Raw genomic sequence first — 16,556 nt, 5'->3', positions numbered from 1 at the left:
TTGAGTTGTTTGTAGCTGAACTCTCTGCAAAATGTTTTGTTTGTAGTTGATCTCTCTACAAGGTGATTTTTTGTAGCTGACCTCTCTTCAGGGTGATTTGTTTCTAGCTGATATCTCTACAGGGTGATTTTTTGTAGCTGACCTCTCTTCAGGGTGATTTGTTTCTAGCTGATCGCTCTACAGGTTGGTTTGTTTGTAGCTGAACTCTCTACACGGTGATTTGCTTGTAGCTGAACTCCTTACATTGTGTCTAGTTTCTAGCTGATCTCTCTACAGGGTGATTTGTTTGTAGCTGATCTCTCTACAAGTTGAATTGTGTGTAGCTCATCTCTCTGCAGGTTGATTTGTTTGTAGCCGATCTCTCTACAAGGTAATTTGTTTGTAGCTGAACTGTCTAAAAGGTGATTTGTTTGTAGCTGATCTCTCTGCAGGTTGATTTGTTTTAGCTGAACTCTCTACAGGGTGATTTATTTGTAGCTGAACTCCTTACATTGTGTGTAGTTTCTAGCTGATCTCTCTACAGGGTGATTTGTTTGTAGCTGATCTCTCTACAAGTTGATTTGTGTGTAGCTGATCTCTCTGCAGGTTGATTTGTTTGTAGCCGATCTCTCTATAGGGTAATTTGTTTGTAGCTGAACTCTCTATAAGGTGATTTGTTTGTAGTTGATCTCTCTGCAGGTTGATTTGTTTTAGCTGAACTCTCTACAGGCTGATTTGTTTGTAACCGATCTCTCTACAGGGTAATTTGTTTGTAGCTGAACTCTCTACAAGTTGATTTGTGTGTAGCTGATCTCTCTGCAGGCTGATTTGTTTGTAGCCGATCTCTCTACAGGGCAATTTGTTTGTAGCTGATCTCTCTACAGGGTGATTTTTTTGTAGCTGACCTCTCTTCAGGGTGATTTGTTTCTAGCTGATCTCTCTACAGGGTGATTTTTTGTACAGTAGCTGACCTCTCTTCAGGGTGATTTATTTCTAGCTGATTGCTCTACAGGTTGATTTGTTTGTAGATGAACTCTCTACAGGGTAATTTTGCTTGTAGCTGAACTCCTTACTTTGTGTCTAGTTTGTAGCTGATCTCTCTACAGGGTGATTTGTTTGTAGCTGATCTCTATACAAGTTGATATGTGTGTAGCTGTTCTCTCTGCAGGGTGATTTGTTTGTAGCCGATCTCTCTACAAGGTAATTTTTTTTTGTAGCTGAACTATCTATAAGGTGATTTGTACGTAGCTGATCTCTCTGCAGATTGATTTGTTTTAGCTGAACTCTCTACAGGGTGATTTGTTTCTAGCTTATCTCTCTACAGGTTGATTTGTTTGTTGCTGATCGATATAAAGGTTGATTTGTTTGTAGCTGAACTCTCTGCAAAGTGTTTTGTTTGTAGTTGATTTCTCTACAAGGTGATTTTTTGTAACTGACCTCTCTTCAGGGTAATTTTTTTCTAGCTGATATCTCTACAGGGTGATTTTTTGTAGCTGACCTCTCTTCAGGGTGATTTGTTTCTAGCTGATCACTCTACAGGTTGGTTTGTTTGTAGCTGAACTCTCTACACGGTGATTTGCTTGTAGCTGAACTCCTTACATTGTGTCTAGTTTCTAGCTGATCTCTCTACAGGGTGATTTGTTTGTAGCTGATCTCTCTACAAGTTGATTTGTGTGTAGCTGATCTCTCTGCAGGTTGATTTGTTTGTAGCCGATCTCTCTACAAGGTAATTTGTTTGTAGCTGAACTGTCTATAAGGTGATTTGTTTGTAGCTGATCTCTCTGCAGGTTGATTTATTTTAGCTGAACTCTCTACAGGGTGATTTGTTTGTAGCTGAACTCCTTACATTGTGTGTAGTTTCTAGCTGATCTCTCTACAGGGTGATTTGTTTGTAGCTGATCTCTCTACAAGTTGATTTGTGTGTAGCTGATCTCTCTGCAGGTTGATTTGTTTGTAGCCGATCTCTCTACAAGGTAATTTGTTTGTAGCTGAACTGTCTATAAGGTGATTTGTTTGTAGCTGATCTCTCTGCAGGTTGATTTGTTTTAGCTGAACTCTCTACAGGGTGATTGCTTTTAGCTGAACTCCTTACATTGTGTCTAGTTTCTAGCTGATGTCTCTACAGGGTGATTTTTTGTAGCTGAACTCTCTACAGGGTAATTTGTTTCTAGCTTATCTCTCTACAGGTAGATCTGTGTTGATTTGTTCATTGCTGATCGCTCTAAAGGTTGATTTGTTGCAGCTGAACACCCTGCAAAGTGTTTTGTTTGTAGCTGATCACTCTAAAGGGTAATTTGTTTGTAGCTGAACTATCTCCACAGTGACTTGTGTGTAGCTGAATTCTGTGTAACTGAATTCTCTAGAGAGTCACTTAATTGTAGCTGAATTCTCTACACAGTGCATGACTTGTTTATAGCTGAACTTTCTTCAGTGTGACTTGTAATGTTCTGAATCTCTATAGTGATATATTTGCTTAACTCTCCACATGGTGACTGTCTTCTTGCTGAACTGTCTATAAGATTAACTGTTTGCAGCTGAACTCCCTACAGAATAACTTGTGATGTAATAAAATTCTATAATGGAGTAAATAAATTAGCCGAATGCTCTATTAGGGTGACTGTTCTATTAGAGTATCTCGATCTCGCATTTGCTACACGGAGTTGGCTTTCGAATCATAACTCAGTGGTTTGTAATCCGATTCTTCTGTACTACTGCAAGGACTTTCTATGAAGATTATTCCAGCTATACACCGATTTTCAGCTCATTGCTCTAAGCGGTTTGCCTAGTAGGCGTGAAAACTAATACTTTTTTATTCATAAAAATCGATCGCGTAATTGTGACACAGGTTGGGTTTTGTGTCATATTTCCGTGGTCTTTATCTCGATTCCTTTCAAACCACCAAAAGGCACTCCTACGATGGTTACTCCATCTACATAGCAATTTTCAACTCATTCCATGAAGCGGTTTACCCTGTAGGCGTGACAACAAATCGATCTTGTTTTACGCGAATAATCGGTCATAACTCCTGAACCATTCATCAGATTTGTACCAAATTTGATGCTAGGATTCGCCGTTGGACTCCCTTTCTGTGTGCCAAATTTCACGGCGATCGGAGTACGCGTTTGCTTGTTATAGCAATTTTTGCAAGTGTGCGAAAAGACGAAGAAAAAAAAACGAAACTTTGGCAGCTCGTATCTCGGAAATGGCTTGAGCGATTTCCTTCAAATTTGGAATGTAGACTCCCTTGGCTGGCGGGAAACTGTGTAGCAAATTTGGTTCCAATCAGATAAGTGATCACCGAGATACAAAGGTGTGAAAATGACATTTTCGTTCTTCCTGTCAATATACTCACGGGTGTGGCGCGCCGGCTTCTTGGGCCGCACGACACACTACCGTGTGTCTTGAAATATACTCACGGGTGTGGCGCGCCGGCTTCTTGGGCCGCACGACACACTACCGTGTGTCTTGATATACTCACTGGTGTGGCGCGCCGGCTTCTTGGGCCGCACGACACACTACCGTGTGTCTTGATATAGCATTCATCAGTAGTAGTATCAGCTCAGTAATATGTTATAATGGAACCTCTCTTAACAAATTCCCCAAAATAAACAGTAGACAAAAAGGGACAAAGTTTTGGCCCCAACAAGCCAACAGGTCTGACTCTATACATTTTTACCTCTGCAAGAGGACAACCTCTATATTACAGCAAATATAGGCGTAAAATTCTGGGTCCCAAATTCAATATATATATGTGGGCATGTTTGTAATGTTATGCCGTAAAACATATTATGTGGACTGACACATCAAAGGCTTAATTAGACGACTGGGTGAATGCAGACTGACTAACCACAATCAACGAAATTATCAAGACTCCGGCTTTAATACTGAATCAACATAACAGGTTTACTAGATGACAGATAAGTGTGCCTTTCCTCTCCAATAGGGCTAACAATAGGTGCAGTTAAACTTTTTACTAGCCTCCAGTGATTCTAAGAGTGGCAACATGTGTTCATCTTGCAATTGATCCCTCCTCACTAATCTTCCCCCCACCATACAAGTCTTTTTAATACACATCTTGTTGGCCAGCAACTGAAAGCCGGCTTTTCAGCAAGGCACAAATGATGTCCTAACATAAATGATTTACACATTAAAGTCACCACAATACCACGTAAATTTTCCTATGCCAACATCAAATTCTTATTAGTGGATAATCAACAATCTTTAACAATGACAGTGTACCATAAAATGATTAGCATTTATGTCATGGGCCATATTGGGGATGCACCCTTTTTACAGCTTGGCTGTTTTGGTATAGATACCACTTCATTTTGTATTTGCCTTTTCTATAGGAATAGCAAAAGTTATGTAGTATTATAGAAAGAAAGATACTTTAATATTATTTTCTTTACAATAGGGTGACTGTTCTATTAGACTACCTTGGTTTTGTGTTTACATGCCTGCATTATAACTCCATAGCTGCTACACTGATTCACTTGCTAGTATAAGCCAGCTATCTAATTGTGGTTAAACCATAAATTTGACATTGCATCTATGGAAACTGGATTATCTCAAATCTAGTCACATTAAAATTTTAGTAATTCATGTTCCTGACCATTAATAGGTAGTGTCGTCAATGGGATTCTAACCGCTATATAACCAATGCCTTTGTAGTCATAGTGGGATCTTTTGCACAGCTCATTGTGCATTTGCCAGTAGTCTAGTACATTGATGCAGCATAGCCAGTCCCCACTCCTGTGTGTCTTGACTAGACTAGTTCAAAACAGTCTTTACATTCCTACGGAGCTTCATAGCTAGCATGATTGCTCTAAGCAAGATGTTTTCAAAAGATTTGGAAGTGAAACTTTAGATTGTTCACTGAGTTTCCTTAGTACATTATTGAGCTCACGATTAGGTCAGAACAACTACTAAGCAACTAGATTGTTAAGCATGATGATATAACTTACTTTAATAACTAAGTGAAGTGCCTCTACGGTCAAGTGTGGGATAAAATGTTGATATGTTTGCTTTGATAGTGTTCTCCACAGCTGAGAAGGTTGGGCAAGAAATCCCAACAAGACATCAGTTAACACTTCAGTCCAGTGAGGCTCATCTTCCTTAACTTCACTAACTCCTACACCTTGTCATGTATAGTCAGCAGCTCCTAAAAGAACAGGAACAATTTGTGTATGTAGTGCACGCGCGCGTGTGTATGGGAGTACACTAACCTTTAGCAGTTCAAGTCCAGTAGACTGATCATAGAATGACTGAAGTCCTGCATGACACATGAGGAGCTGTAAAGCATGTGATGTCGTTGACCTAGGAGTGTCTGTATTTCTTAGTGTCTCCATTAGCTGTTCCCAATAAGAACGCACCTTGTATAAACAACAAAATCCAGCATCACACAAGTTTACTTTATAAGTGAGATACCAACTAAACAGTCAAGAAACAATTGAACATGCAGGAATATCTATATACATAACAACACAACAGTAGTACTGGTACCTCAGCTGTCTGCTCAACAATGGGAATAACATAACTGGAGGGGGTATTGAGTATGCCATAGGCATAGTCTATCAGTTGCCTCACTAAGTACTCTCCATTCTGGTCAGTACCTGGTAACCCTCTGGATGTTTTGGCACCACCTACACAAACAGTACGGGAAGCTTAGTTGGGCCATATTACGCTACCTGTAGCAAACACCTGTCTGAATTTGTGGTTGCACATTAGACAAACCAACCAACATGCTAACAAATCTCTGCTGCAGAAGCTGTCTTGATTCACTGCTGATGGGTGGGGCAGCAACTTGCAACTATGGCAGACAACACTGATAGCAAACACTAGACCATTGTGACTGACTTGTATTGCAGATTTCTTAGGGACCTTGATCACACTAACGAACGCTTGCTGAAATATCATTTGTAAAAGGTAGATCATCCACTGATCTGGACTAAACTGCTTTAGCTTTGAGTTACGAAACAAAGAAAGTATCTGTAGGAGAGAGATAATAACATGAAGAGTGTGCTACCAGTTAATATGGCAGCAAATGTTTTTATGAACACAAGATTGAAACTCATCACATGATAAACTATATTGCCTCAAGGTTACTTTTGATACAAAAAAAAACCCCTTTCTCTCAAGTTATATGCAAGCATTTAGTATTCCGTTAATTTTACAAAATCTTCTATGAAGTATGCTTGCCGACAGTCCAAATCTACTCAAAGGACAAAGTAAGTATTATGAATATATACTAAATCAAGGTAAAATGTTAAGTGGATTATGATTTACATATATATATATATATATATATATATATATGACCAATATCCAGCGAGGAGTTGCCATTACAACATCACAATTTTCAATCCCCAATCTTATGAGTTATGATGATGGTACCTGGTCCAGGAGACGTTGTCGTTGTGCATCTACATCTTCCTCAACACTCGGACAACAAACAAACTTGTTCCAAAGATGCTCAACATACAACTGGACACCACCACTGTCAAGCTGTACAACACAATACAACACATCCCAGTTAGCACAACATGATACATGACAGAATAATTATACAATCAGTCATAGAGAATAATAGACCAAGCTAAAATGTATTAGTCTAGTCATTCTGCCCACATACTGACAGTATTACAACAGCTGGGTACACAACCTACACACAGAGAGTATCCCCATAGGAAAGTTGGTCAGGTGTCATAACCCCGTGATGTAATATTACATAACTAAGCATTTATGCCATAGAAAAACAATGAATAGGCCCCTGAGGACACATTTTTCATGGCTGCATAGTCTGTCCTTTAGAATATTTGGTATCTACCTGAGGTGTCAACATTTCTGTGAGATTATGAGATGATCTATGACACGTGAACAAGTATCCCATACATCTACTAACCTGGTTAGTTATGTCTCCCACTAGACTGGACTTGGTGATACTGTCAAAATCATTTACATAGCTAAAGTGAAGGTGTTATAATGAGATGAGCCAATTGTGATTAACTTTCCTCACCCCTGAGCTTGTAGTTGTAGCAGAAAGGCAACTTGTATGGACTTATCAGTTGACCCACCTATGGTAGTCTCTATACATCCAACCTGTGGACAAACATACCATCATATAGTTAATGGAACTAATCATGTGCCTGTAATTTTAGTGTTGCATTTGATTGTGCCATGCCGTAAATGGTGTTAAAGAATGAGAGATACATGCTAAAAAGTCTGTGTACTTTTAATTTTCAGCTTTCGCATAATTGCTCAGGTAGGTATTTAGTAAACAGCAAACAGCATGCTAACAATTGGTACAATAAGTTGGAAGAATGGTGTGTAGTAACAAGTGTACTGAGTTAACAGATTATGCAACCCAATAATACCTAGAAATGATATTATGTCACAACCTATAATAAAAATCACCTTTGATTATGCACACACACATGTAATATGTCATTGTGGTTAATAATGGGCTAGTGTTCATTCTTGTGGCTGCATTCTTTGTCACTTAATACTACTGTACTACCTTCAAGCCATTAACAACCTTTCATGTGCCTTAGAGAGCTCACAAAATGATTCCACAGTGCTGTAGCAGGCTACCAGTAAGAAGTGTCACCCACTACACCACTTCAGGTTTTGAAATTTATGCATAAGTCCACATAATATAGCACATTGATACTGCCCTTCAATACAATGATGATTAAATTATTTACCAAATGTTTGGCTGCCTTGTTCAGATAATTGTCTGCCCCTGATAAGTTGTTTCTGAGGCACCTTAAGAGATTCGGAGTAAACACGGCTACAACCTGTGGGCAGTAGTAATGTAATACAACTATATTACACCCATTAACCTCTGAAACATCTAGTGTTGGTAGCAGGAGCTCCAGCAACTTGAAAGAGAGGTACTTGCACTCATGGGATGATATAATGAGTGACTCTTAAAAGGTCACATTAATAAAGTATAATCACATTGTGTTCACCATACCATCCACTGCTGTTTTCCAGAAGAGAGTCAAGTGACCTTTCTTCCTCACACCATCAAGTACAACAGGCCACACACTGTGGACACTGGGATGAGCAAATGTGGACTCCTACAAAAGTAGGGTAATTATATGCACATCATGTACACTGTACCTTTAAGACTGTAGTAAGATGCTCAAAGTTGTCAGGGTGTAGCAGCTGCTTGTGATTCCACTTGACCTTAACTAGCTTCTTCAACGTCTCATTCTGTAAAACACAATAGCACGACTTTTACAATACCCCTCAGAGAAGTTGCACAGCAAGCAGCTGGTGTGGGCATGACTAATAATTAAAGGTGATAAATTACCACACATAGCCAGACAGGCTTCTTTGTGGCTACCAAACATCCCCTCTACAACCTCAACAAAGAGACAACCTCAACAAAGAGACAACAGACACCTCTATTAATAAAATTTGCTGAAGTGTGTCTACCACATCAAAACAGCTGAGGTGGTGTCACTTCATTGTAATACATCATGTCTGTGGTTTATGTGTGGTGTTATATGTGTGGTGTTATAAAAGAAGCACTTATTCAGTACAGTCGCACTTGTCAGTTTTTAGTCAGAGAAGATGAAACTTGCTTTCTTGTTCAGCCTCCTGTTGGCAGTCCAGCTGTGCAGCTCAACACATACCTACAATCCAAACAATTTCCAGTCATGGAATAACCAGCCTTGGAACAACCAGCCTTGGAACAACCAGCCTTGGAACAACCAGCCGTGGAACAACCAGCCATGGAACTGGTGGAACTCTGGACAATGGCACAACAATCGCTGCCCTGATGACCACTACCAATTTGAGCAGTACAACTACCCAAACACACGTGACTACAGCAAATATAACTACTTCAATTCATGCAAGGACATTCTGACAAAATTCCCTGACACACCATCGGGATACTACTACATCACAACTGGTCCTGACAGCTACCGTAAGGTCTACTGTGAAATGGAGAGGAAAATCTGTGGTGAGAAGGGCTGGGAGAAGTTCTACTACTTAAACCTAGTTGAGAATCAAACCCAGAATTGTCCAACCAGTTTTGTCAAGAAAACGCATCCAACTCCCCCCCTTGTTAGACAACCTTTCTGTGAAAAGGCAAATCCAGTTGGCAATAATAAATGCACTAAAGCATACTTTCCCCTTCAAGAGAGACAATACTATGAGGTCTGTGCCAAAGTAAGAGGGTATCAACATGGCACACCAACAGCCTTTAAGCCTTTTGACATAGAAGACTCAAAATTCCACATGGATGGGATCCATTTCACATATGGCAAAGAGGAATGGCACTTATGGAGCTACGTGATTGGAGCACACAGGAACTATGATAAGGGCAAGATGGATCTGAGGGAGCTGTGCCCTGATGTATCCCCCAAGTACAACTGGACCATTCCTTTCTATCTTGGCCACAATTACTACTGCGATAGCGGTCTGTATAAGTATAGCGGTGAAAGTGATGCCACCAGATTCCACTATGAGAACAGGTTGTGGGAAGGAAAGGACTGCAAGAAGCAAAGTTTTAGCTGCAAGCGCAGCGGACAGCCATGGTTTTATACAAAGTTGCCTACTTACATGGAGGACCACATTGAGATTCACAGCTGCTTTAATGACCAAAATGCAGATGTGAGGTTCGATAACCTTGAAATCTATCTCCGTTAAGCACCAACCTTTCTGTTTGGCCTATTGGACATGACATATGAACTGAACACTTCTTTATGTACTTTTTAAAAAATCCTTAGTGTACACATTCTAAGTACTAATGTTTATGTATTTTGTGTATGTACACCAAGATTGTTTTTAGAAAAAAATGTGCTTAAACAATGTAAGTAAATTTAACTGGCGGTGCGAAAACCTGCCGAGTACACACATTCCTCTAATTTGTTTCTCTATTGACTATAGTAACAAACAAGCTGACTGCCATTTGTATTGAATTGTTGTATTGCTAGACAGTTGGAATATGATTTGTACAGCAAATAAATTACAGGTTATTTAACTAACTAATCACAACTCCATACTTATGAAGGTGGGGGACTTGGTTCAGTACATTCAGGTGAATTCACTATACATTCAGGTGAATTCACTATACATTCTGCTATGTGTATGAAGAAGGCCATTGCCATTCCATTAAGAAATGACAATGATAACGTTTATTCATATCTTGCTCATAACTCATGTGCTTTGCTTTAAGATACAAAGAAAAGATATTTTTACTCTCTGTGAACAGACAAATCTGATGGTGTATAGGTTTTATGCCTTAAGTAATTAAAACGTATATGATTTTTCATGTAGCACACTTTTACACCATGTGTTTCAATATGTTTTTTTATAGCAAAATAGAGTGGTAGGTGTTTGCTCAACCAGTGTCACATACACATTATAGTCCATCTGGGCTCTCATTTTCCTTTTGGCCCATATCATTTTTGTATCACTGTGAAGTCTTTTAAAAAGCAGAAACTAAAGGCTCTGTGGTATCACCAAGACCTTTCATTCGGTAAAAACAATACCTCAATATTACTATAGTTATTAATGTAATACTTGAATCCAGTAGTCTTGAATGTATACAGTACAAGACCACAACTAAATGGGAATTAGGTTTATTATTATTATTATTATTATTATTATTAGCACTTTACAGTGACCAGCACTGAAGGTCTGACAGCAACATGTGCTGCAGCCTTAGGATTACCTAACCTAATTTCAGGGACTTAGACCTAATGACTTGACTTACTGACTGAAAAGGTGTAACAGAAAAGGGGCCAAAGTAAGGAAAAAAAACCCTCCAACTCCAGGATTCGAACTGCAGGTCACCCAATGTCTAGTCGGGGCCACACTCAGTCTTCCTCCAGGAGGGATGGATTTTCTTCCTTAAACCTAAAGTATTTATTATTAGCACTTTACAGTGACCAGCACTGAAGGTCTGACAGCAACAGACCTTCAGTGGCAAGGCAAAAAAGACGTTTATACATAGCTACACTCCTGTGAATACACAGTTTACTTAAATTGTAATTGTAATTATAAGAATAAAGGCTTGCTCCAACATCCTAATTCCTTGTAACCACAACTATAAAAATAGAAGGGAAATTTGAAAGATTAGGGATTTTAAAAAAAGTGGTGAAACAAGAGAATAGCAAAAGCGTATAGTGAAACAAGAGAGGCTGCCTATACCTACAGATACACTAATGGATATTATTGTATATTTCCAGCTACGTACCTTGTTTTACTACTGTTCCCTAATCCAACTTATAATTTCTGATATTTCCTTCTACTTGGTTTTATATATATATATACATTTTATTTTTATTAATTACTAGGACCGGGTCACATACAACCAAGTACATATACCAACATGACAACCTACCCATAGGGTATGTATAAACAATGCCATAGCCAGCACTCAGAGCAGTGGGTGTGCCGGCAGAAATGATATGCATGCATACACAGGAAGGCGTTTAACTGACGTCAGAAAATCATAATACTAAAATGTAGCTTACACAAAAAACGAGCGAACTATAGTGGCATTAACTGATTCGTTTATCGTTTATATAGTAGGTGTGAGATGTCTCTGAAGGTGACTCAATCAAAAAGTAAGGCCACTATGTATGACAAGGTGGTGAAGGCCAGCACAATCAAAATATGACCCCAATATGGCACAGACTAAAGGCAACTGGTAGCTAAATGCCAGTACATCAGTGGTGTGGCTGATGCGTACACACTATGTGCATACACAACATTCTGAGCCATAGATGACATACTGGAAAGCAGTAGTGTATGCAGCAATGTAATATTGGCAACACTGATGGTGGAAAATCATCTATTAGCAGCCAGGTGAAGGATGAAGCTGTCTTGCAACAATTTGGGACTCACTGTGCCACCTGGAAACACTTGTAAAACAAAGAGACACCAGTCATGAACGATCACAATAAACTTTGTTGTAACTATACAGGCCACTGGTATGTGCCAGCAGTGTTGCAGTGATCACAGTCTATAATATTATGCATACACATTATGCATACACATTACACAACATACACCTGTACAGTAGATAGTTACACATTATTGTATATGCAACAATGCATCTAAAAGATCACAGACCATTGGCAACCGCAGAAAATAATTCCAGCTAGCAAGCCAGGTGAAGTACAAAGCACAGTAAAAATGTACATGTACATATTATTTGTTAAGCGCATACACATTTCTTGTAATTAACCATGGATGATAAGCGCACATAGCAAAATGCGATGATAGAGCTACACACAGCAAGAAAAGCTGAAAGTACTGAAAAATCTCAAGCGCTTACACCTCCCTTGAGGTCTCTCTTCGCTATGTATACAGCAAATCAGCCATCTGGATAGTGAAGGATTTCACCCAGAGATGGAGTCAAATATCCTTACATACTGGCATGGTGACCAGCACAAACTATTAACTACTCTTTTACAACATAGTGATTCCGTGTTACACTCACCATAATTATTTATTAGACGTATGCGCTTAACAGACAGTATGATTTTTACAAAAAAAGTTTTCTCCGAAAATTATAAGCACATGCGTTTAACAACCCGACTTTATGGTATGTACACAGTACACAGGCAAGGGAGTTTAACTGGTATCATAATAATTAATGCAACTTGCGCAAAAAAATAAGTTAAGCCATAGTGGTATAAATTGATTCGTTTGTATTGTAGGTGTGACATGTCTCTGAAGATGAGTCAGCAATGAAGTGACACAACAAGATGGTGAAGGCACAACTGGTAAATGCAATCAAGCCAATATGGCACAATAGACTCTGTTGTAACTATAGACCACTGGTGATGTGCCAGTATATCAGCAGTGTGGCATTGGCATAGTTGGCATACGTAGTTTTACACATTGTTGTATATGCAGCAATGCATCTTCTTGTTGATTCCAGAAGCTAAAGGTGGAAAAACATTCCAGCTAGCAAGCCAGGTGAAGAATGAAGATGTACAATAAAATTAAAACATTGAAACATACTCTTTGTGTTTACGAGCACATCAGCTGGTATTAAGTAGTCTGGCAGCGCCCGCCCCTTCATTTTTAGAGTAAGGGTTTGGTGACCATAGTATATGGTACTTGTGCTACTGGTAGAGCCAATCAAATCACAGTATCCAGTTAAATAAATATTTGTGACGTAAAATGTGTAGTTTGCACCATGAATAACATAATAACTATGGCGACCAAATTCGGAATAGTTGGAAAACAGCTGGTACTCTCTGAGTGAGACTCCAAGATACATATGCTGTAAAGACTTACGTTGAGAAGTATGAAGTTTTGTACTTTCTTCGCCGAGTTATAGCAGCCTGAACAGGTAATTTATTACATCACGCACAATTTTAAACCACATTTGAATTCCTGTCGCACAAGTACCGTATACTATGGTCACCAGACCCTTACTCTATGCGAAGGGGCGGGCGCTGCCAGACTAGGTATCAAGCAGGTATCAGCTGGTTGTTCACTGATGCTTGAAGCGTATTTGCTGGACTCAAATACACAGTTACAAACATTAAAACATACTAGTAATCTTGTTGTTTACATGGCCTCTGGCTCTCCTGCAATCACTCAATCTTGCTCGTTTTTCTTTGTATAGTTAATGATGTCATTAGTTGAACATGGTATTGATTAAATACGTGCCTAACAACGTCGCTAGCAACCAAGTGATCTTCAGCTTAAAGCGTTTCTCACCAAACTACAATCGTTCCTTCATGGGTTAATACCACTTAGTAGGCATTTCTTGCTAGGCCATTCATGAATACGGCTATTCCGAGCATTGCAAGTGTGAAATGGTGCTAACAATTCTTGCACTTTTATGGCTGTTTGTATGTCAGAAACCACAACACCTTATCATTACATCATAACTTCATAATACACCCTTCTACAGGGGTATATGAGAGTAGGATATGGTTAATCAATCGGTTATTATTGAGGATGATTGATAATCAGGCTATGTATACAACAACCAATTATGCAATTGGATCACATGACCACAGAATTGTTTACAATTTTGGTCATAAAGAATGCACTAAAGTGAGCAAGGAGGCTGTTTATTGTTTGTTTATTAGGGATCGCACATCACAAAGCCACTCTTTCCCCTTACTTCTTATGTCATTTAATAAAGAAAACATTGTTGATGTACAAAATAACATTGAAAATGTAAAAATAATCATTAAGCCAATTAATCGGTTAATCAATCGGTTATAGGGAGCCAATAATCGATTATGTATATTTGGTCCAGGTCACAGCTCTAGTAGGATACTCCACTCAGTATATATATTATGAACTCTTGCTAGTATGTAGTAATGACTCTAGTTTCCAATTAAGGATACTACTGAGTCCAAATACAGTAGAACATGCCTATAACCGCCACCTTCAGGCTGCAGCCTTATTAAGAGACAGGTACTATACGACAGAAAATTTGAAGAAAAACATGATGAGCACAAATACTTTGTCAAATCTGATAAAGTGTCAGCTTTTTTTTCTGCCATGACTAAGGGCCACCTGTTCACATCAGCACTTTAGTACATCATGATCTTTCTCCATGTCTTCCCAATAGGACCATCAGTCACCTCCCCCCTTCATACACACACACACACACACACACACACACACACACACACACACACACACACACACACACACACACACACACACACACACACACACACACACACACACACACACACACACACACACACACACACACACACACACACACACACACACACACACACACACACACACACACACACACACACACACACACACACACACACACACACACACACACACACACACACACACACACACACACACACACACACACACACACACACACACACACACACACACACACACACACACACACACACACACACACACACACACACACACACACACACACACACACACACACACACACACACACGTACATACACAGGGATTTGACATCTACATAATGACCACAACCTACATAATGACCACAACCTACATAATGACCACAACCTACATAATGACCACAACCTATATAATGACCATGGCTAGTGTCACCTCCTGACAATAAGGGTCTGGTGACATGCAATAGAAATACTTGGCTGTAATTACAATATAAAACATCAGCTACACATTACAAATTAATGTGGCGTAAATGGAGTTTTGCATAGGGTATGATAAAAGTGTTGGAAGCTTAAGATTATGACCAGTACACTGAAAAAGGGTAGGAAGACTGTGACCAGTACAGGAGACAACAATAAAGAACAAAGTGAATTCTAGTCATACCAAAATAACTGACACAAGAGGTTTTCTAGAATCTGATTGGCAACCAATGAATTCCTCGGTTGTATGTGTCTACCAAGATTTTGCATCGCTTGTCACCAGACCCTTGTGGTCGAGATTACACCCCCTGGGACAATGACAGCTCAAAGTGATTTTATAAGGTCATCAATATAGAATAAATAAACACTTCTTAGGAGGAAGGGGTTTGGCAACATTCTTTGCCCCAGTACTGGGGAATTTGACACTAGCCAGTATATTAAATGATCTGATCCTGGGGTAGGGCCATGACATTGATAACTGCATACATAGGTAAAGAACCACTATTATTTATGGTGCCCAGAGCAATGCAACATATAATTATAACTCACATAGGATAGTTGTAAGTAGCAAGGAAGACGCCAAGAGAACGTTTATTATCCATGGGCAGGATGGGTGAATTAAGGGTGCTCTGTACAGTCCGCTTATATGGCTTTCCATGAAAATTAATTTGTTTAATAACTTACAAATGGTTTTAGCAAATGTTCTGTACTTTTTTAATGGATATAAGCTAACACTAGTACACAGTTTAGTCCAAACCCAACTGCTAAATTTGCTTTAGAACAAGAGTTACAGTTTTTCCCGTTATACTAGAACCATATACTATCTATGCTAGAACTAGTCCTACAGTTTACACACAAGAGCCTTGATACTATTATGATACACTATGCTAAACACCACAAACCATTGTGCGCTTTTATTTTTGTCTTTTAGCTTCTGAATCATTACATATTTATCTTTCGGGTTGACACTCCCAGAAATCCTTTTCTTTACTTCCACGTTATTCATCATCTGAACTTGTTATTTAAAAATGGAAAACGCTCTTCTTTGGCAAAATTACTAAAGTAGCTTGTGTGAAAATTTCATGTCTATTGGATTAAAAATGACGGAGTAGTTCTAATTTAAGTGAAAGGGTGTAGAATAGCAAGATGCGTGCGCTTGTTATGGGATACCTAATTTACAGGTACTAAAATGGGTCAACATGTCACAGACTAATTAAGTGACCATAATATTTCTTTTAGTGCAAAACAGACTATGTCTTGGGAAGCCTTGTACAAACTGTACAGAGCACCCTTAAAGAAGCGCTTAAACACGCGGTTGCTATGGTTATAAGCGCCTGCTTCCCGTCGCATATCATTGTTATCGATAAATTTCCAATCGATAGGTGCCGCGGCCGGGGGAGAGACTACGACTACAACTAGATTTCAAATGGCTACATCACCTAATGGCGTGCCAGTTGCCTTTCACAATAT

At 39.2% G+C, this 16,556-nt stretch overlaps 1 protein-coding gene and 1 long non-coding RNA gene across 2 annotated transcripts; both read right to left on the bottom strand.

The window, feature by feature from the left end:
• Nucleotides 1–4,814: 4,814 nt before the first annotated feature.
• Nucleotides 4,815–6,842, bottom strand: LOC136243803 (myb-binding protein 1A-like protein). The gene is made up of 7 exons (XM_066035414.1): nt 6,806–6,842; nt 6,373–6,483; nt 5,836–5,967; nt 5,680–5,788; nt 5,482–5,621; nt 5,205–5,351; nt 4,815–5,140 (listed from the first exon to the last, which is right to left on the bottom strand). The coding sequence occupies exons 1-7, from the start codon at nt 6,818–6,820 to the stop codon at nt 5,111–5,113; spliced, it is 684 nt and encodes a 227-aa protein (XP_065891486.1). The 5' UTR covers nt 6,821–6,842; the 3' UTR covers nt 4,815–5,110.
• A 58-nt stretch (nt 6,843–6,900) lies between these two features.
• On the bottom strand, nt 6,901–7,658 carry LOC136243804 (uncharacterized). Its single transcript, XR_010694991.1, has 3 exons — nt 7,413–7,658; nt 6,995–7,077; nt 6,901–6,941 (listed from the first exon to the last, which is right to left on the bottom strand). It is a non-coding gene; the product is annotated as an uncharacterized lncRNA (long non-coding RNA).
• Nucleotides 7,659–16,556: the final 8,898 nt, after the last annotated feature.

Source organism: Dysidea avara, chromosome 13 (assembly GCF_963678975.1).
Source record: "Dysidea avara chromosome 13, odDysAvar1.4, whole genome shotgun sequence".
NCBI lineage: Eukaryota > Metazoa > Porifera > Demospongiae > Dictyoceratida > Dysideidae > Dysidea > Dysidea avara.
Note: the sequence above shows the minus strand (reverse complement) of the source record. Positions and strands in the feature narration are given on the sequence as shown.